We start from the raw sequence: 20,801 nt of genomic DNA, 5'->3' as shown, positions 1-20,801 counted from the left end.
TGGTTCAGCTTCTTTCAGCTTCCTTGTGCAAATTTTAACTTTTTTCGGCTACTTTTCTGCTTCTTTCAGCTGTTTTGCGCTGCTTTCTGAATATTTCTGCTAAATACAACATTTTTGTGCTTCTTCTGACTTCTTTCTGCTAATTTCAGCTTATGTTCCTTTCAACTGATTTCTGCAAGTTTCAGCTTTTAATGCTATTTCAGCTACTATTTAGCTGTTTTTATGATAATTTCAGCATCTTCTGCTAAACCCGCATTTTTAGGAACTATTTCAACTTTTTTCAGCCTGATTCAGCAAAAATATGCTCTCTCAACTTCCTTCTGGTAATTTAAGCTTCTTTCTGCTTTTTTAGCTACTGTTTGGCTGTTTTTATGTGTGCAAATTTCTGCCTTTTTCAGACAATTTCCACTTTTTTCTGTTTATTTCTGCTTCTGTAAGCCTAATTGGGCACAAATGTGCTCTCGCCACTTTCTTCTGGTATTTTAAGGTTCTTGCTGTTTTTCAGCTATTTTTAGCTAAGTTCTGCTTCTTTTTTTTTAGCTAATTTACTAATTTTTCTCATTTCTATGTATTAAACCAAATTCAACAAATATGTTCTTTCTGATTTCTTCTGCTAATTTAGGCTTGCCTTCCATTCAGCTACATTTCAACATGTTTTAGCTAACTTTAGCTGTTTTTCAGCAATAAAGGTTAATAAATAAATAAGCATTCACACTGCATTTTTGCAGAAAATGCAATTTCTGTAGTTTCTTTGTTTTGTATGTTGATTGTTATTGCTGCAATATGTCTGTAAAATGGAGAATAAACCTCCCCCACTAGGTTATTGTTTTATTGCTGCATATAATGCACAAACCTTTTTGTCATCTTTTGTTGGTTTTGATTTTATTTTTTTCAAAGAGACAAACTTTCTTTTAGCCTTTTAAAAAGGTCTTCAACAGCAGTTCTTATAGCTTTCAAAAGGCCTTTAAGATGTTATTTTTGTATTTTATTGTACTTTGGCTGTTTTATTTATTTATTTATTTAACTAATTTTCAGTTGATTTTGTGAATATTTTAAGAAGAATGTTTTTTTGCTGGTAATTAAGCCTCTAAAGTTTGACATTTAAATAATTTTGGATTAAAAAAGGCTTCAATACTCAAAAGATAGTGTTGTATCGGCATAATTTTGCAAAATCTCATTTTAAATTGGATCTTTATGGACTTGGTTACAAACAGCCTGATGACACAAAGACAAAATCTATTTTTTAGACGAATCCATGAAAAATACAGAAGCATAATGTTTCACACACAAAATAATATTTTACATTCCCACAGAGTCACAGTATTAACTGAAAGCTTAATGTACACTAAATGATAAACTGAAGGATGGAGCATCCTGTTCAGGTTTTTTATGGATTTCTTTGTTTCTGAAATACACGAATTTCAGATTCTGTTCCTCAGCAGCAGGTATTTTTTAAGTCTGGCATCTTTTTGTCCAATTTTTGTGCACATTCCCATTTTGTAAGCACACACTTCACAGTATACTGCCATGATATGGTACAAGAACTGGACTGAAAATGAATGACAAATCAGCCGAAGTCCAAAGAAACATTCAGTAGACCTTTAGAAACCCTGAAGTGCAAAAAGAAACCTTTAGTATAGAACAGACTCATCTTTATTGTCACTGTATGTAGGCCTGTCACGGTAATGAATTTTGCTAGGCGATTAATTGTCTCAAAAATTATTGCGATAAACGATATTATTGTTTGAAATTTGACAATAATTGGTAATTATTATAAAATTTAAGAAGAAATGTTCAATTTGTTTTGCATATAGTACCTTTTTTAACCACTGGATGGCAGCATAAGACTGTTGAAACCGAAGGATGGAAAGTGAGGGAGCGAGCAGCTTGTCTTTTTAAGAAAAATGGGAGGGAGTCCCCTTGACGTGACATGGGCTGTCTCTCTTCGGTTCTCAAAATGGCGGACGCTCTGTGTGGTTTGAGCTCTTTAACATAGCATTTGTCACACAAAGCTTTTAATAAAAAATTAGTAAACAAGTTCTCAGCTTCTTTTTGCAGAGAAAAACAACTTTTTACACAAAGGCACGGGTTTCAACTGTGAATTTTTGGAGCTTCGACAAGACGGAGGTTTTTTTCCCGCGGTCGGTCTGTTAGCTTAGCTCGTAGCTTAGCTTCTCAGCTTAGCTGCTTTTAACGATCCAAAAAACGTGATTTTGGACGGTTAAAATGGACTTTAAAGAGAAAAGGAGGGGTCAAAGAAGCGCACCGGAGTTGAGCTTTTTGTCATCCAGTGTCTTCAGTAGAAAGAGAGAGACACGAAGAAACAATAAAGCCGATAAATGAAAATGAAGTCGATAATTTACATTTATCATGCGATTAATTGATTTATTGTTTATCTCAACAGGCCTATTTTTAGTGTGTATATACACAAGATTAGACATTACTGTACATGGATGTCTTGCACCTTTTTCTCAGAAGTTTTAAAAACTTTTTATGTCTCGTGTTTGCTCAGCTTTGCATTTTACATATTTAAATATATATTTTCATTTTTATTTTCTTGAGGACACAAATTTATGTTACTATTGATTTTTTATGTTGAAATATTGAACCAATAAAAGCCTGCTGATTTTTTAAATTTGTTTTTTTTTTTCATTTAGCCTTTATTTATCCAGGTTAGTCTCATTGAGCCACGAGAACTCATTTTCAAGAGAGACCTGTTTAGGGAGCACATGGTGGGGTTAAGGGCCTTGCTCATGGGCCCAGAGTGGGGCGAATGAGGGTGGGGGCAAGTGTGGGTGTTTCACCTACCCCACCCACAATTTTTGATGTTGTCGGGGCCGGGGCGTGAACCGGCGATCTTCGGATCACAAGCCCACCTCTCTAACCTCTGCGCCACCACTCCCCAAAAAAATGATAAAAGCCTGCTGATAAAAGTAATGAAGATATTTGAACACCAAACCAGTTAGAAAATTAATCCACTTCACCCATTTAATTTGACTAAACTTATTTTCTTCCAATGCTTTCGTGTTTTTATAAGTTTACTGCATTGTTTTATGTTTTGTCACAAAGAAATAAGATAAGCAACAAGAAAAAGTGCCTTAAAAACAAAAGTGCAGCTTTGCTTGAAATATGTGACTATTCTTTCACCCGTTGCTCTTCCTGTCTTGTCACAGTGTCTGTTTCTTCCTCCCCACAGGTTTCTTCAGGTGCGCCCAGCCTGTGTTGAGGATGAAAGCTTGCTGGTGGGAATTGTGACATTTTTGAATGTCTACTTCAAACAAATTCCCGCAGAGATTGTGTGTGAAGCCGAGGACAGGAACCTGCGCTGGATACTGGAGCTGCTTCTCAACCAGGTACGGATCATTCACACTTTCTGGACAAGCATGAAAGAGAAACCTGCAACACCAGTTCTCTGCTCTTTTTCTTCTTAAGGTTGTGACTCAAACATATACTCACATTTTTCTATATTGTATCTCATCTGTTTATACTTTGAATGTTTATGAAGCATTCACACTATTGTCGTCCGTACGTTTTTCGACATCTTTCTCGTTCCACAATTTTTGTGCTATTTCAACAAATCGTAAATCAAAACGTTCAGCTCATTCAGGAGAAGGGTGCTTTGACTTTTGGTATTAGTGCAACTTCAGCTTTTTGAAATATTTAGCCTTTTCTGCCATTTTTTTTTCCTCATAGAAAATTAAATGAGCTCATTTTACATCCTTCACATCTTTAGATCTGTTTACAACCTTTTACTGCTCCTTTCACATTTTGTTCTGGTTCCCCTTCTTTCAGCTTCTTTGTGCAAAAAAAAAAAAAATGCAGCTACTTTCAGCTAATTTTAGCTGTTTTTTCAGCTGTTTTGTGCTCTTTTAGATCCTTTCAGCTAATTACAACATTTTTGTGCTTCTTCTATCTTCTTTCTGCTAATTTCAGCTTATTTTCACAAGTTTAGCATTTTCTGCTATTTCAGCTACTGTTAAGCTGTTTTATGCCAATTTAAGCTTTTTCTGCTAATTCTACATTTTTTGCACTCGCTTCAACTTTTTTCAGCTTAATTTGGCTAAATTGTGCTCTCAACATCCTGCTAATTTCAGTGTTATCTACCTTTTCAGCTAACTTAGCATTTCTTAGCTAATTTCAGCTGTTTTCAGATAAATTCAAATTTTTGTGGTATTTTCTGCGACTTTCAACCTAATTAACGTATTTCTACTTATTTCAGCTTGTTATGCTCCTTTCAGCTTATTTCTGCTTGTTTCAGCTTCTTATGGTATTTCAGCTACTATTTAGCTTTTTTATTTTAAATTTAGCCTTTTCAGCTAATTCCACATTTTTTTTAGCTCATTTCAGCTCCTTTCACTTTCTTCTGGTAGTTTAAGCTTCTTTCTGCCTTTTCAGCTACTTTTCAGCTAATTTTAGCTAATTTCTGCTTTTTAGCTAATTTCTAACTTTTGGGGCTAATTTCTGCTTATTTAAACCTAATTCAGCAAATATGCGTTATTTGCTTTTTTTCCACTAACTTAGGCTTTTTCTTACATTTCTGCATGTTTTTAGCTAATTTCAGCAGTTTTTTCATTAAGTTCTTCACCAATAAGCAGTTACAAAGCATTTTTGCATGAAATGCAATTTCTCTAGTTAACTCTTTAATGTGGTTCAGCTTGTAGTTTTGACACAAATGCGTCTTAGCCATCTTATTTTTATGTGCTTCTTTAAAATGTGCGCTGCTGTCATATTTAAATGTGTACACCAGGAAAATATAGTACACAGGTGAGCATTCTCCATTAAATAGTAATTGGTTAGGCTTTTACCTCTTCAACACACAGAGTTATATACTAGCAATTAAAGCTCGAATAAATCACACTCTCATATCAGAAAACAGCTTTCCCCCTTGAAGTGGCCCAGATTATTGCCTGAGCTTTATACACAAAACTCATACTTTTGTTTGAGAAGAATTACCACTCTATTTTAATAAGAACAGATACTTTTTTTGGCGTTTAATCGGGCTCACCTTCTTATAAATGTGTGTAAACAATAAGTCCTCTCCTGGCAGCTTAAAAAAGACAGATTTAATTCCTGGTAGGGGTGAGCAGAGCTGCTCTGTGCCTTTTTTTTTTACCCGGCAATTACTGAGCTGTTGCAGCAGCATCTGTCGCTTCGTACACTTTCATTAAAGCAGAATTTTAGTTTACATCTTTCTATCTGCAGCTCTCACCCCACTGAAGCTTTTTAAACATGTTGGTTAACAGTGAACAAGCTGAGCTGGTCGTTAAAGCAAGTTGATGAAAACATGGGGATGTTTTCAAATCGTCAAAATAATCAAGTAACGCCAAATGTTTTAAATCGAAAGTCATTAGCTTCGTTCTGTGTATCGGTGCTCCAGGAGACTGCCGCTCTCCTTCATTTGCCTCTTGGTGTGGAGACGCAGAGCTCCACTCAGAGCCGGGAGGAACCAGAGGAGCTGAAGAACCATGTCAGACAGAGACTGCAGAGAGAACTCACGAGCTTCTTTAGCACGTTACTACACAGACTGTCACTCACCTCCGACAGGTAGGATGATGCACATCTGTTGAGGTCCTTAAATGTAAAGTTTGTTAACGAGTAGAGCAAGGGAGCGTATCTTTAATCCCCTTCACTGTTTTATTTTTATTTTTCAATGTCCTCTCTGTCTGTGTGATTTTTCTTCTCTCGCTGTCGCCTTCCTGTCTGTCCAGACTGTGTTTAACACTAGCAGGCCCATTTAGGAGCCAGCTGGCAGTCCGTTTGCTTCAGAGCCTGCGGGTGTCGGATGCCCCACGTTTCTACGGTCTTCCCAGCCTGGAGAGGACACTGCAGGGCATGGTGAGCCTGACCGCCCAGCCTGGCTGGAGCTCCCACTGCCCCGACCAGGAGCCCAGCTCCCTCTGCTCCAAGTATCTCAGTGGATTACTGGAGGTGAGCGTTTATGCATCAACCTCATATTCGTATGCGACATTTGCGTGTGCGTGCATATGCTTCGTGTTCATTGGACTCCTGCCACCCTCCTGCTAGTTAATCAGATCTGAGAGTGCCTCCAGAAAAGCTGAAACATATAGTACTTTATGAGAGAATAATTAAAATTGAGCTAAATGTAGTTGGAAGATGGGAATGGGAAAGGATGAATATCTCGCTGATTAGGTATGCCACACTGTTAGGATGCTGATGAGATTAATCAACCTTGCTCTTTCCATCTGTTCAGCTGCTCACCAGTGCATAAAACAATAGCCCAACAGTGTAGACCAGCTTGTACAGCACTCCTCAGCACAGAGGTGTCAGAAACTGTTGTTTTTGTTTAAGAATAAAGACCCCCTGTGGAGTAGACAACACAAATGTTTCCTTTTTTTTATTGTGTATATACCATTGTTACTGAATTAAAGCATATTTCAACAATTTCTGTTAGACGCTTCCATCTACCTGGTAACTCTGACTAGGCCTGTCACAATAACAAATTTTGCTGGGTGATTAACTGTCTCAGAAATTATTGCGATAAATGATAATATTGTTTGAAATTTGACAATAATTAGTAATTATTGTCAAATTTAATAAGAAATGTTGGTTAATTTGTTTTGTGTGTAGTACCTTTTTTGACCACCGGATGGCAGGATAAGATTGTTTGAACCGAAGTATGGATAGTGAGGAAGGGAGCAGCGTGTCTCTTTAAGAAAAATGGGAGGGAGGCCCCTAAATAAGCTCCAAACTAAGCTAACAGGCCGACCTCGGGGGGGAAAAAAACCTCTGTCTTGTCAAAGCTCCAAAATTCACGGATGAAACCTGTGTCTTCATGTAAAACGTTGTTTTTCTCCGCAAAAAGAAGCTGAGAACTTGTTTACTGATTTTTTTTTAATTAAAAGCTTTGTGTGAAAAATGCTATGCTAAAGAGCTCAAACCACACTGAGCATCTGCCCCATTTGAAAACCGAAAAAAGGAAGGAGAGACAGCACATGTCACGTCAAGGGGCGTCCCTCCCATTTTTTCTTAGAGACACGCTGCTCGCTCCCTCACTATCCATCCTTTGGTTCAAACAGTCTTATACTGCCATTCAGTGGTCAAAAAAAGGTACTACACTCAAAACAAATCAACATTTCTTCTGAAATTTGACAATAATTACTAATTATTGTCAAATTTCAAACAATATTATCGTTTATCGCAATAATTTCTGAGACAATTAATTGCCCAGAAAAAATTTGTTCTCGTGCCAGGCCTACTCGTATCTTTGCTTTTCAGCTTAGCTGCTTTTAACGATCCAATAACGTGGTTTTGGATGGTTAAAACGCATTTTAAAGAGAAAGGGAGGGGTCAGTGAAGAGCACCGGAGTTGAGCCTTTTGTCTTCCAGTGTCTTCAGTAGAAAGAGAGAGACACGAAGAAACGATAAAGCCGATAAATGAAAATGAGGTCAATAATTTTCACTTCTCATACGATTAATTGATTTATTGTTTATTGCGACAGGCCTACCTCTGAGACTCTTCAGCCTTTTAAATCGTCTGACCTGCCGCTTTATTTTCCACATTTGTTGGCAGCGTAGGATCCTAAAGCACAGCAGGCCTTTGGCTCCTCTCTTTTCATCTGCTCTTTTTGTGCAGTCTCGATGGCACTCAAACCAAAATGGTCTCTCAGCTGTACTGAAGTTCAATTTGAATGCTGTGCATGTCCAGCGTACAACTGGCAGCGACTGAGAGCGAACTTACTGTACGCTCACACGTTTAAATGTGCTGTTTGTTTGCAGATGTAACTTAAAATGACGAATTCAAACAAGAAGCTCTTTATTTTCAAAAAGACGTGGATGCATGTCAGTGCTGTGTCGTTCACGCAGGTGATCTCCTCGTTTTATGTCGAGTGGAGAGGCAACTCCTTGTCTTTCATGGGAAAAGGCGTGACCAAAAATGCCGTCATCTGCCTGCTTCATCTGTGTCATGAGATGATGGCTGAAAACAAAAAGGCAAGTATCACACGTGCTGTTTGCTGATCTGAGGACTGTATTTAGTGACTTCAGTAGCCGAACAGAACTGATTACTGTGTGACTGTTCATGAAGCATTCACACTATCTGTGATCCATTTTTCTTCCGTACATTTTTCGGCATCTTCCTCTTTCCACAGTTTTTGTGCTATTTTCAACAAATCATATATGAACGTTCAGCTCGTTCAGGAGGAGGGTGCTATGACTTTTGGTATCTGTGCAACTTTAGCTTTTTCGAAATATTTAGCCTTTTCTACCAATTTTTGTTCTCATAGCAAATTAATTTTACATCTCATTTTACATCCTTCAAATCTTTAGATGTGTTTACCACCTTTTACTGCTCCTTTCACATTTTGTTCTGGTTCAGCTTCTTTCAGCTTCCTTGTGCAAATTTAAAAAAAATTTCAGCTACTTTCAGCTAATTTCAAATGTTTTTTTCCGGCTGTTGTCGTTTCAGACTCTTTCTGCTAACTAAAACATTTGTATGCTTCTTCTAGCTTCTTTCTGCTAGTTTCAGCTTGTTCTGCTCCTTTCAGCTTATTTCTGCTATTTTCAGCCTTTTCGACTATTTCAGCTGCTATTTAGCTGTTTTCTGCTAATTTGCTCTTTTTCTGCTAATTCCACATTTTTGCACTCATTTCAACTTTTTTCAGCCTAATTCAGCAAAAAATGTGCTCTCTCCATTTCTGGTAATTTCAGCTTCTTTCTGCTTTTGAAGATTATTTTCAGCTGGGTTTTTTTTTTTTTTTGCTAATTTGTTGCTATTTTCAGATAATTTCCATATTTTGGTGCTAATTTCTGCTTCTTTTGGCCTAATTAGGCAAACTTTTGCTTTCTTCTGCTAATTTAAACATGTTCTACCGTTTCATCTAGTTTTTTTTAGCATTTTTAGCTAATTTCAGCTGTTTTCAGATAAATTCATATTTTTCATGGTAATTCCTGCTACTTTCTGCCTAATTAACTTCTTTCTGCTCATTTCAGCTTTTTGTGCTCCTTTCAATGTTTTAATGCTAGTTTCAGCTTTTTCTGCTATTTCAGCTACTATTAAGCTGTTTTTTTCCCCTAAATTTAGCTTTTTCAGCTAATTCCACATTTTTGTGGCCATTTCAGCTTCTTCCTATTCCTTCTGGTAATTTAAGCTTCTTTCTGTCTTTTTAACTAGTTGTCAGCTATTTTTTATGCTAATTTCTGCTTTTTTAGCTAATTTCCTCATTTTCGCACTCATTTCTGCTTATTGAACTCTGATTCAGCAAATATATGTTCTTTCTGCTTTCTTCTGCTAACTTAGACTTATTCTTCCAGTTCAGCTAATTTTCAGCACGTTTTTTTAAGCTAATTTCAGCTGTTCTTCAGCAAGTTCTTCTGCAATAACCATTCACACAGCATTTTTGCAAGAAATGCAATTTCTCTTGTTTTTAATGCATTTTAATAAACAAGTAATACTCCACTGTTAATAGCATGTTTGGGGGGTGATGCTTGATTTAAATTTTAATCATGAGAAACAGATTAGTTGTGTAGTTAAAAGATCTTTTTTTTTAAATTAGGCTTTTTCTTTTAACGTATCTCCCCAGTGCTGGCATCCCTTCAAGGGCTCCGTAGAATGTATTTAAACGTTTAATCAATGACAAAAGGCCCTGAATGGACACGCTCCTGTATACCTGTCTGACCTCCTGTGTCCTCCAGGTCCCTCATATCTTCTGATCATTTGCTTTTGGTTGTCCTGCAGTCCAGGCTGGTCTACAAGAGGTGATCTTTTCAGCTGTGGCTCCAAACTGTGGAACCAGCTGCCCCTCCATATCAGACCAGCTTCAACTCTTGGTGTTTTTAAACATCTTCTTAAGACACATTTGTACTCACTGGCTTTTAATACAGTGGATCTCACTTAGTTCTATTTAACAGTTTTATTTTGTCTTATGTTTTTAATTGCTTTTTTCTTTTGAGCTGCTTTTTTGCTTTGTGTACAACAGTTGTAAATGAATGTGCTATATAAATAAATCTGATTTGATTTGAGTTAACTCGTACTATTATTTGTTCTAGGACTGGATTTCCCAGTGGTCTTTGGGAGATGAGAGCACTACTGAAGAGTCTGGTTCCTCTCAGCTGGGATTGGCCTGGCTTATCCCACTGTGGGTGGACCGAGATCAAGAAGTAAAGTATTTACTTATTTCAGTTCTACATAAAGTAATACAAATATACTACTTATATTAAAACCATGGTGAAAGGGCTGCAGTCATAAATATACAGAAGTTTTTATTCTCTGGCTTCATTTTATTTGATTTTGTGTCATAAAACAAGGTTTAGATTTTTTATTTTTGGTGAAATTTGCACAAAAACTCAAATTGTTTATATGACAGATACTCTACTAACATCTGCTTGTCCTTCAAAATAAGTGCCCGCACATGTCAGATTAAGTCTGACTAGAAATACGTTTTTTGTCAAAGATGTCTAAAGACTTTTGTTGGTTTAGAACAAATTTGCGGTTTCAGTTTTCTACTGATAGATGTCCCATAATATCAGCAACTTAAAAACAATCATTTTTTATCTGCAGAGGTGTACGTATCACATAGCTTGTGGGCCTCCATCTTTCAGTTCCAGTTTATTTTTATTTTTCCAAACCATCCACCCAAAGCATGTCTTTCCTCTCCCCTCAGGTAAGGTTTGCCAGTTTGAGTTTAGGTGCAGCTCTGACCTCGATGCCCAGCGGGTGCCAGGCTCTGTGTGCCAGCTGTCAGAACATCAGCGGAGGTCTGTGGGGCACGCTGCTCAACATCCTCCTGGATCAGCAGGACAGCAGCATGGTTCGCAGAGAGGTACACAGCTAACAAACAAACACGCCTCAGCTCTGCTATCTCCAAAATGCGTAATACTTCTCATGTTCTCTTGTTTCAATGTTTCTTTTAAAGACAAATCTGTAAAAGTATAGACGTTTTGTAACGAGTGAACATGTAGGTGTTTGTGTTTTAAGTTAAACTTTTTGTTGCAAATCTTCTGAATCACTGAACTTAAATCAATATTAGTGAAATCAAAGAACGTCGCTGGACAGAAAATAAGGCTGGACTTTGTGTATTAGCAGCCAAATGCAGGCAGATGGCACTGTTGCTGTCCAACTTAACCCAGTGTGTGTGTGTGTGTGTGTATGTGTGTGTGTGTGTAGGCTGCGTTTATCTTGCAGAACTTGCTGGTGATGCCTATGCCTGCCAACGCAGAGGAGGCCAAGGATTCCCACTGGCAGGTCAGCAGATCTGCCTGCCAGTTTAAAAAGCTTTTACAGACCGTGAACCTTTTTTTTTTTTTTTTTGGATCCGCTCCCCATCCCTCCTTCCCAAACCTAACCTTCCTCGTCTGTTTTGCTGAGAGAGGAAACTGGTGGAGTTCAGATCAGGGCTGTTGAGCTGGAGCCGTGCTGAAGTGCAGGCCTACAGCTTTCTCATCCAGATTAATTAAGTTCCGCTGTGGAAACGCCAGACGCATCCTAATTTAAGATGCAGGCACCTGAGAAGGGAGCTGTCTGTCTGATGTGTCTGCTGAAGATGATGCAGACAGAAGTAGAGAACCGAGTGGGTGGGAAAACAACAAAAGGAATCGGAGTTTTGATTTTGAAACTAGCTGTGATGGGACTTGTAGGACACAAAATGTCATTTTGTAGACACGAAGTGCTATTTTTGAAAGTGTGTTCAAATTTAACAGACACCCTGCTCCTATTCCCATTCTACCTTTTGTACAGTAAAAACGTAATTTTACTGAACTTTATCTTCAATTTTGTCTCTTCCAGCACCCGTGTGTCCATGACGAGGTGTCTGGTGTGTCTGTGGTGGGTCTCCCAGCGCTGCAGGCTCTGCTTTACCACTGTCAGTATTTCCAAAACGTGGCGCTCTCTGCCTCCAGATGTTACCGTGGCAGATGCACCTTCCTGTTTCTGCCTCGGGCTGCTGGTGGCAGCAGCTCCACTCTGCAGGAGAGCACTTCATCTGGTAACCCCTTTACCCCATCTCCATGCAATGACATTATTATATTTACTGTGCTGCTATAGTTTTATAATCCTGCCTTTGTAATATTCTGTTAAATTTTTGTGTATATACTCTTCTAGATTCTGAGAATTCTTTGTTGTTTTGGAGACGGGACCCACCACCCAGCATCAACTCTGGACTATCGTCCAGCTCCCTTTCTACCTCCAGCACCATGGTCAGCAATGTTCTGGTGTTTTACAGTAGAAGCCAACAACTAAGCTCATAAATTGATACTAAAATAATGTTTATTATTGAATATGGGTCTCTTTTCCTCCATTTTTAGGGTCTGTAAATTGAATAAGGACAAAAAAAACATCAAGATTGTGTTCAATAATGAGCAAAATCACTGAAATTATCATTTATAAAACTGTTGCGATGTAATCCAAGAAGACATTGATAACATAAATGTAAAGGTTTTATGTTTAATCTTGTTTTTTTTTCTTTTTTTCATGTGGTGCATCATAGTCTGCTGGTTTATTCCTCTAGATAAGGGGTTCTCAAACCTTTAGGGTTCAGGGACCCCTTACAGGGGAGAAAAAGTTTCCAGGACCCCCTCATAACCCTCATATTTATTAAACACTTTCTTCTATTTGTCTATTTAATGCAATGGAAATATTTGTACAAGATAAATACTTGAGGCCTGTTCTTTTATAGTGTTAATACAATTGTTATACTTTTAAACATGGGGTATTTTTCATTCAAGGCACACTTACGGTAATTAACACATTTTTAAATTTAACCGTCCAAAAGTTACAGTTTCGAGAAAATTAACACTTTAAAACTTTACCTATTCACATAATGAACGTAATAAATGTATTGACACTTCTTCAAATTATTACAGAAAACTCTTTACATAAAACTGAATAGAGTCATAACAGCAGTAGTAGCGGGCTGGCGGTGGGAGAGGGGCCGAGTCTGGGGGTACCCCCCAAAACATTTTTGAATATATTAGATACGATTTCCTGCTTTTTGGTGTATTTTAACAGGTTGTTAAACATCTACGTGCTTGTAAAAAACAAGAAAAAGAAAGTTATTTTTTGTGGACCCCCAAGCACCAGCTCGTGGTCCCCCGGTGGTCCGCGGACCACAGTTTGAGAACCACTGCTCTAGATTACTAGTTAGGGATAGTTATACAAAGACCACAGGTTTCTGTCTCCCACCCAACTTGCTGTGAGAGTTACACTGACCTAACCTACACATAAATACAAACACAAGTACTTTGATGCATATTATTATTATTTGTCCTTTTAACTACCTAAACTCTAATATAATTATTTACAGATAGGAAAATAACTGAAATTTTAAGTTGAATCAAATGCATCATAAGATTTTTTTTTTATTTTCCTCTTGCAGGTCAGAGGTTCTGGACCAAACACTCCCAAGGTTTCCTCCCCATCGAGCATCACAGATGATACTCCAGCTGCCAGCAGACTGATGGCTCAAGGTACCGCAGAGAGAAACATCTGTGTGTGTATAAGTGTGTGCACATGTGCATTTACGATTATTACAAAAGTGCTTTTATAGTTTTCATACCACATAAATTTTTATATTCCTTGGAAACTAACCTCAACGCGTGGTCAACAGATATAAATACGTCACTCAAGTATACAGCTCAAAGTAAAATTCTGGTCTTTTTCCTTGGTTTGATGCTTTTGGTTATGTAATCCAGATGTTGCCAGAGATAGTCTGAGATGTGAGTCTGTTTAACGTTTCTCACAGGTCAGAGTGATAGAGACACAAGCAACTCGGTTACCTCGCAGGATTCCCAGCAAGGAGAGCCCTCAGCTGTGGAACCCATCGTCATGGTAACACCTGACCTCTTGACAGCCCACTGTGGCCTGCTGACCAACCTGCTGGCCATCCTGCCAGATTTCACCCTCACTGCCCTCCGACATAACCAGCTCCTCCAGGTTTTGGCCAGGTGAGAGGCCACATATGAACACCGCATCACCACCTCCTTGCAATATTAAGAAAACATTTAAAAAAATCTGTTATGTCTATTACTGAATTATTTTCTAATATAATTTTTTTTTTTTTTCTGGTTTGTATCATTTGTTGTAGAACAAAAACACCACTGACTTTTTCCACTGCAAAGACAAATCATCAACATTTTAATTCTTAGTGCCATGCTACAAGAAGAAGAAAAAAATTAGATCTGTTTGTAGCTAATTGTAGCTCTGTTTGTGTGAATGTTCATGAAGTATTCACACTATTGTGATCCATTTTTCTTCGGTATGTTTTTCAGCATCTTTCTCGTTCCACATTTTTTGTGCTACTTCCACAAATCATACATCAAAATGTTCAGCTTGTTTCGGAGAAGGGTGCTATGACTTGGTATTGGTGCCACTTTAGCTTTTTGAAGTATTTAGCTTTTCTGCCACTTTTGTTCCTCATAGAAAATGAATTTAGCTAATTTTCCATCCTTTAAATCTTTAGATCTGTTTTACTGCTCCTTTCACATTTTGTTCTTGTTCAGCTTCTTTGTGCAAATTTAAACTTTTTCAGCTACTTTCAGCCTCTTTCAGCTGTTTTTTCAGCTGTTTTATACTCCTCTCAAATTAATTCTGCTAAATACATTTTTGTGCTTCTTCTAACTTCTTTCTGCTAATTTCAGCTTGTTAAGCTCCTTTCAGCTAATTTCTGCTAGTTTCACCTTTTTCTGCTATATCAGCTACTATTTAGCTATTTTATGCTAGCTTTTTTTTTTTAGATAATTCCACATTTTTTGCACTCATTTCAACATTTTTCAGCCTAATTCAGCAAAAATATGCTCTCTCTACTTCCTTCTGCTAATTTAGGCTTCTTTCTGCTTGTTTAGCTACTTTTCAGCTGTATTTTTTTTGTTAATTGCTGCTTTTTTTTTTTTTTTTTAGATAATTTCCACTTTTTTGTGCTAATTTCAGTTTTTTTCTGCTTCTTCTGGTAGTTTAAGCTTTTTCTGCCTATTCAGCTAATTTTCAGCTTTTTTCTTGCTAATTTCAGCAGTTTTTTTTAGCTAAATGCCTAATTTTTGTGCTCATTTCTGCTTATTTAAACCTAATTCAGCAAATATGTATTCTTTCTGCTTTTTTCTGCTAATACAGGCTTGTTCTTCCATTTCAGCTAGATTTCACCTTTTTTTTTCTATTTTCAGCTTTTTTTCAGCAAGTTCTTCTGCAATAAGCATTCACACTACATTTTCACAGGAAATGCAATTTCTCTAGCAATTGTTCTGTTCTTTTATTATGTGCGGTTTCTGTTTCAGTCTTGTCGATATTAAATCGATTGAGAAATGTCTGACTGAGCTGAGAACCCCCAAAATCCTTCCTGGGGAGACGGAATTCATCAAGACTCAGGTGACGAACACTGAGAGAAACACAGTTTGTAGCTCTTGTTTTTAGTTTGCTCTTTATTATGATCCACCACAACATATGTGGGTTGGAACACAGTGCTGGTTTCAGAACAGGTTATCTGAGGGCACCTCCAGATTTTTGGTGTGGGTGGAATATTTAACAAGTTGATGCTCGAAGCGTTCAAATGGGGTTTGTTTTCTGGCTTTGTAACTATTTATTGTTCTGTTCTCCAGCACTGACAGCTCAACACTTTATTTTATTTTTTACTGCTCAAGTTTTAAATCTGCATCTTTCTGTGTGTTTTTAGCTAGTCTCTGCACTTCGGTTCTTGTCCAGCTTTTCCAAACTACTGCAGTTTTGTATCGTGGCAAGCAAGGAGCCGATTGGCCAGATGGACTTCCTGAAACAGCTGCTGTCTCATCTCTTGGCCGTTCTCATGCTGGATACTAAAGGATTAGGTTAGACTCGATTAAATATTTATGAAACAGCGTTAGTAAGAAAACTACAATGATGGTAGTAATAAAATAATATACTGTATACATCAATCTTGACCTTTATGCTCATCCGCTCATCCAAATTCCATTTAGCCATCTGCTTCACTCTTTGCACTTTTCTGCCCCACGGTGCAATCTGTGGTTGTCTGGTGTCATAAAAATTGTGACTCACTCTTTCCCTCCTCAGACTTGGGTACCCGGGACGTGGTTCGTGCGAGCTGGACAGACGTGTTTATGCTCCTGGCTACTCTGCTGAAGAGAGACGGCTCAGCAGCGCACCCATCTGTCTCTGCTGTGTTGGGGAGACGCTGGCAGACATTTGCAGGTACAAAGATACTGAAAGGGACTGAAAGTGACAAAGGTAATTACTCTGGGTTAAAAGGCAAAGTTAGTTTTAATCAGAAGTTCTGGTTCACTTCCCTCATTTAGTAGTAGAACTTCATTTTTAGTGAAATTATGGTATTTGATTAAAATAAATTATTGAGATTTAGGAGAACAGGTGAGAGTTTAGGTTTTTCATTTGGGATTCTGTAGAGAAGTTATGAAAAAAGATATTATGTTACCTGTTGATAAGTCTTCGTACAGCCTCAGTTTGGAGAAATGCAGATACACTGTAGTCCCTCCTTTATCGCAGGGATTACGTTCCGGACCCCCCCACAATAAGTGTAAAACCGCGAAGTAGGAACGCTATATTTATTTGAGTGTTTATATATATTTAAAGACTTTATAAACCACACACTCTTGCAGTGTTCTAAATTCTTAAATCTATGTAATTTTAACAATATACATATATGTACCTCACAGTAGATATGCACTGTACTGCAAAATTTTATATTGGCACTAACCAGCTGGAAGACCGGTTCTGGTCCGGTTCTGATCGGCTCTCTGCAGCCCTTGAGCACCAAGACGCTTTTAGAGAGAGTCGGGCCTTCGGTTAGCCAGTACAAAACCACACAGTGGTCCCGATAGAGTCCAAATCCGGATGAAAGAATACCCTGTGAGCTCCGGAGAAAACACCAGACCTCCAAGCAACGCCTCCCCGCCCGAGAGGCCTTGTGGGCCGGCAAACAGTTCTCAGATTGATCGATGCGGCTTGAAGTCTGGTTCTGGTCCAGTTCTCGGTCAGTTCCTTACAGCTCTTTGCATCCACTGAACACCGAAGTCACTATAAAAAGGGACCGAACTTTTTTGGATCGGATCAAAACTTTCCCTCCATTTCAGCAGAAAGCGACGGCTGGAAGCACTGCGGGGGCTTCTGGGTAATGTAGTCCTTTTGATGAGCGACACAGTATAGGCTTATTCAGAGAAAACTACAAAATGGCGGCGCCTGTCCGAAGTATTTTATGTACTTTTTTGTCGTGTACAATCTTACTTTGAAAAACCGCGAACGAGCGAGTCCGCATAAGTCAAACCGCGAAGTAGCGAGGGACTATATACGTATTATTTATTTATTAACATTTATTTAACCAGGCAAATCCCATATACCGGGGTCTGTGTGCAGCCAGATTATAGAAAGCCTTGCGTTAGTAAATGTCCGATGATTATCTCATGCTCCTGACTGATCCCCTCATCCTGACCAAGTTTCTGTGCCCTAGATTTTCCTGTTTCACCTGGCGAAACTTTCCAGTACGTTTCCACAGACGTGTGCTGACTCCCACCTGTCTTTTTTTTAAAATAAAGCTTTTTGAATGCGCTCTTAGTCTAGTTGAATTTTCAGGTTCTCCGCTGAATTCATTAAAGGGAAAGGTTAATAAGAGAGCGTAAAGGTTTGTAGGGTTTATAAAGCCTTATATATGTAAATAATAAAATAAATATAACACCGCAACTTCACAAATTTTCACCTATCACGCGGGTCTCTGGAACGTAACCTCTATGATCGGTGAGGGAGCACTGTACTATATATAATAGTGTTTGCATTAACTGTTATAAAATACTTGAGACTGAGGTTGTTTTAGACTAGAACAATCCACTTTTATCATGGACTCTCTCAAACTAGCTGGTCAGAATTAAAACTTCAAGCTAATGTTCAAAAATCTTTCTACAACAGGTAAGATATTAATTGTTTATATCATTTCCACACAGCATTACTTCAAAAAATTCTGAATAATTCCTGTAACGAGACGAGGCTTTGTCTTATAAAAATGACTAACTCGTAAGAATTAGCATCTTCAGTATAATTCTGCAGCTTCAGTCCTGAGAAATTACAAAAAACATTAAGATTCTATTTGCATCATTTCTGTTTGTCTAAACTTTCTTTAATTGATGCCAGGATTGGATAATTAAACTACGTCTTCTCCTCCTACTCATATCCACCTCTCTGATTAATGATGCTGCAGGAAGGTTTAATGAGTTCAGTAAAAGATGAATGTCGAGCCTTTGAGTGTGTATTTTTGTCAGCACAGACACGTTTATGGTAACCAGGTGTCTGCAGACAGACTGAAATGATTAGTGTATCCTCCACCTCAGTCATAGACAAATATCAAGCTGTCGAGGGGTTTAAACTATGGATTTCCGATTTTGTCTTGTTGTGATTCAGCGTGTATTTCAGTGTCATTCATTAAAATAAAATCTATTGTTCCAAACTTTTCCCCCCGGATGTCTTCAGGAACAATATCAGAGTGTGTGAATGAGAAGTATGCAGACTCTCCTCTCCACACGGCCACCCTGCAGTTCCTCACTACAATTTTCACAGAGGAGACGAAGTGTCGCAACAAAGAGGTCACAAGCTCAGCACCCAAACCCGGCACAAATCTGTCAGATACCTTAAACGGTCCCAGTGCTGGCGATCTGTGTGAAATGTTACTGCAGGTAGGTGAAAAAGTTCAAGATGTATGAGTCTTTTCAGTCATCAGCTTCAGCTCAAGAGGAACAAAACATGTTAAATGTTTTTAATTCAAACTGTGTATGTTTATGACTGTTGTTGACAGAGCTTTGAGAAAAGGACCATTCAGGACCCTTTAAAGAAGCTCACAGCCAGAGCTCTGATGGCGCTGCTGACCTGCAGTCCCACAGCTCAAAACTACGCAGCCAAAGGTAACCTGAAGTTTATCTTACACCAGCCATCATTAAGAGCGGCGTTTGACAATTACCATATTTTCCGCCTTATAAGTCGCATCAGTTCAAAAATATTAAAGTGGAAAACATAAATAAGTCGCTTCGCCGTGTAAGTCGCATCTATTATGCGTCACCGCTGACAACCCAGAAATGTGGGCTGGTGTGCCAAAAATCGATTGGCTGCCAAATGGCAGCTGCAGGAGCATGCACGGTAGGACTTGAACAAGAATTTAACAAGATTAACACTTAAAAACAATTATTTGTTTGCTCGACTTTATAGTAAAAGTGTGTCTCAGTTGAACTTTTCCTTAATAAATGCACTTTAATGGTCAAATCAGCTGCATTTCTCCTGGACAGCGCAGCGAAATGCAGCGGATTTGACGTTTGCTCCACGAGTTCCGGAGTAAGACGAAGGTGGCTTGGTATGGCAAGCCAAGAGTCTCATTAATAGCCACTTTTACCTATTAATGAGACACTTGACTTGCCATATTAGTCAATGGGCATCTAGTGGCTGCAAATAGTAGTGTTCAACAACACAAAGTTTGTTTTCTCAGTCATCCAGGTATATAACAACAAAAAAGGTTGAATCATGTCATCTGGACTTCGTTTTTTTTTTGTTAAAAAAGAAACGTTTCGCCCCTCATCCAAGAGGCTTCGTCAGTCTGAGGCCTAGCCATCTGGTATTACCCAGAAGCCACCCTGACTATTGTGTTTCAGGCCTGCCTCAGATACCCCTGAAGTCTGGCCTTTTCACTAATGGTTTCAAAAACACAAAGTTTGTTTTCTCAGTCATCCAGGTATATAACAACAAAAAAGGTTGAATCATGTCATCTGGACTTCGTTTTTTTTTGTTAAAAAAAAAAAAAACGAAGTCCAGATGACATGATTCAACCTTTTTTGTTAGTAGTGTTCAACATTTTTCATGTCAGAATGAATGAAATCATCAGATCTCTGTCAAAAACTGGGTTATAAATATGGGGGAAAAAACGTATATTAATCGCTTCATTGTATAAGTCGCAGATGCAAAAAGGTGCGACTTATACAGCAAAAAATATGTTATGTTTAAAAGCAGAGTTAAAGCTGCATCTTTTCACTCAGTCTGATCCTCTTTGTCTATGGTAGCCGGTTTAATCGACAGCTGTGTGGAGCAGCTGAAGCAGACTCACTCTCAGCTCCACCTGGAGTCCGTCCGACCCGACAGGGCTTCTCACCGTAAAAAGGTGAGCTCGAAACTTCCAATCTCAGCACTTTACAGCTGTGTGTGTGTCTCTTGGTAAGAAAGAATAACAAACAGAGCCAACATGAAAGAGCTGTGGGATAAATAATATGAATATGCATGGTGCTATTCAGCAGAAAGCTCTACTCTACTTGTCAAGTGTTTAATGAGGGCAGTAAAGGTTGTTTTTGGTTCAGGACTGTTAAACATGTTGATTTTTGTCTTTTTTTCTCAACATTACCAGGACGGGGGCTATTTAAAGGAAGTCAAGCTGACTGTGGAGATCCTGCGGAGTGCTCTTTATTGCAACGATGAATGCAAAGTGAGCTTCAGTGCCTGCCTTTTAATTCCCCACTGCTAATTGGTTTTTAATGGAACGTCTCTAAATGAGATTCTCTTGCAGAAGCTCCTAACATTGTTGCCAGTTTTGCTTCTTTTTTTTTTTGTTTAGCAATACTTTAAAAGCATTTTTCTGAAGTAGCTTTACAGCCAGAGGTGGATAAACTGGACTAAAACAGCCAGGAGTGTTTAACCTGTCATATTCTGCTCCCTAGGGTTTTCTTTTCCACAATTTGGTCATTTTATTTTATCGAGTTTGAAGTAAGCTTCAAAGTTTGAATTATCTTGTGCACCTTGATCATGCACATATTGTCTTTTTCCAAATTTGTGTATTGTGCATCTTTTCTCTCTCTCTCTCTCTCTCTCTCTCTCTCTCTCTCTCTCTCTCTCT

At 38.3% G+C, this 20,801-nt stretch overlaps 1 protein-coding gene across 1 annotated transcript in view; it reads left to right on the top strand.

Moving 5' to 3' along the window:
* Positions 1-20,801, top strand: part of rttn (rotatin) — a 48,953-nt gene that overhangs the window by 19,781 nt on the left and 8,371 nt on the right. Inside the window, exons 26-43 of the mRNA XM_037694144.1 lie at positions 3,197-3,353; positions 5,378-5,544; positions 5,709-5,928; positions 7,825-7,950; positions 10,006-10,116; positions 10,620-10,778; positions 11,123-11,200; positions 11,741-11,939; positions 12,056-12,165; positions 13,329-13,419; positions 13,695-13,896; positions 15,220-15,310; positions 15,615-15,765; positions 15,989-16,126; positions 18,407-18,609; positions 18,729-18,834; positions 19,978-20,075; positions 20,316-20,393. Coding sequence (XP_037550072.1) covers positions 3,197-3,353; positions 5,378-5,544; positions 5,709-5,928; positions 7,825-7,950; positions 10,006-10,116; positions 10,620-10,778; positions 11,123-11,200; positions 11,741-11,939; positions 12,056-12,165; positions 13,329-13,419; positions 13,695-13,896; positions 15,220-15,310; positions 15,615-15,765; positions 15,989-16,126; positions 18,407-18,609; positions 18,729-18,834; positions 19,978-20,075; positions 20,316-20,393 — 2,485 coding nt within the window. The remainder of the gene's footprint in view (positions 1-3,196; positions 3,354-5,377; positions 5,545-5,708; positions 5,929-7,824; positions 7,951-10,005; positions 10,117-10,619; positions 10,779-11,122; positions 11,201-11,740; positions 11,940-12,055; positions 12,166-13,328; positions 13,420-13,694; positions 13,897-15,219; positions 15,311-15,614; positions 15,766-15,988; positions 16,127-18,406; positions 18,610-18,728; positions 18,835-19,977; positions 20,076-20,315; positions 20,394-20,801) is intronic.

Source organism: Nematolebias whitei, chromosome 20 (assembly GCF_014905685.2).
Source record: "Nematolebias whitei isolate Nwh7 chromosome 20, NemWhi1, whole genome shotgun sequence".
NCBI classification, from domain to species: Eukaryota; Metazoa; Chordata; class Actinopteri; order Cyprinodontiformes; family Rivulidae; genus Nematolebias; species Nematolebias whitei.
The sequence above is the reverse complement of the archived record's forward strand: the minus strand, read 5'-3'. Positions and strand labels throughout refer to the sequence as shown.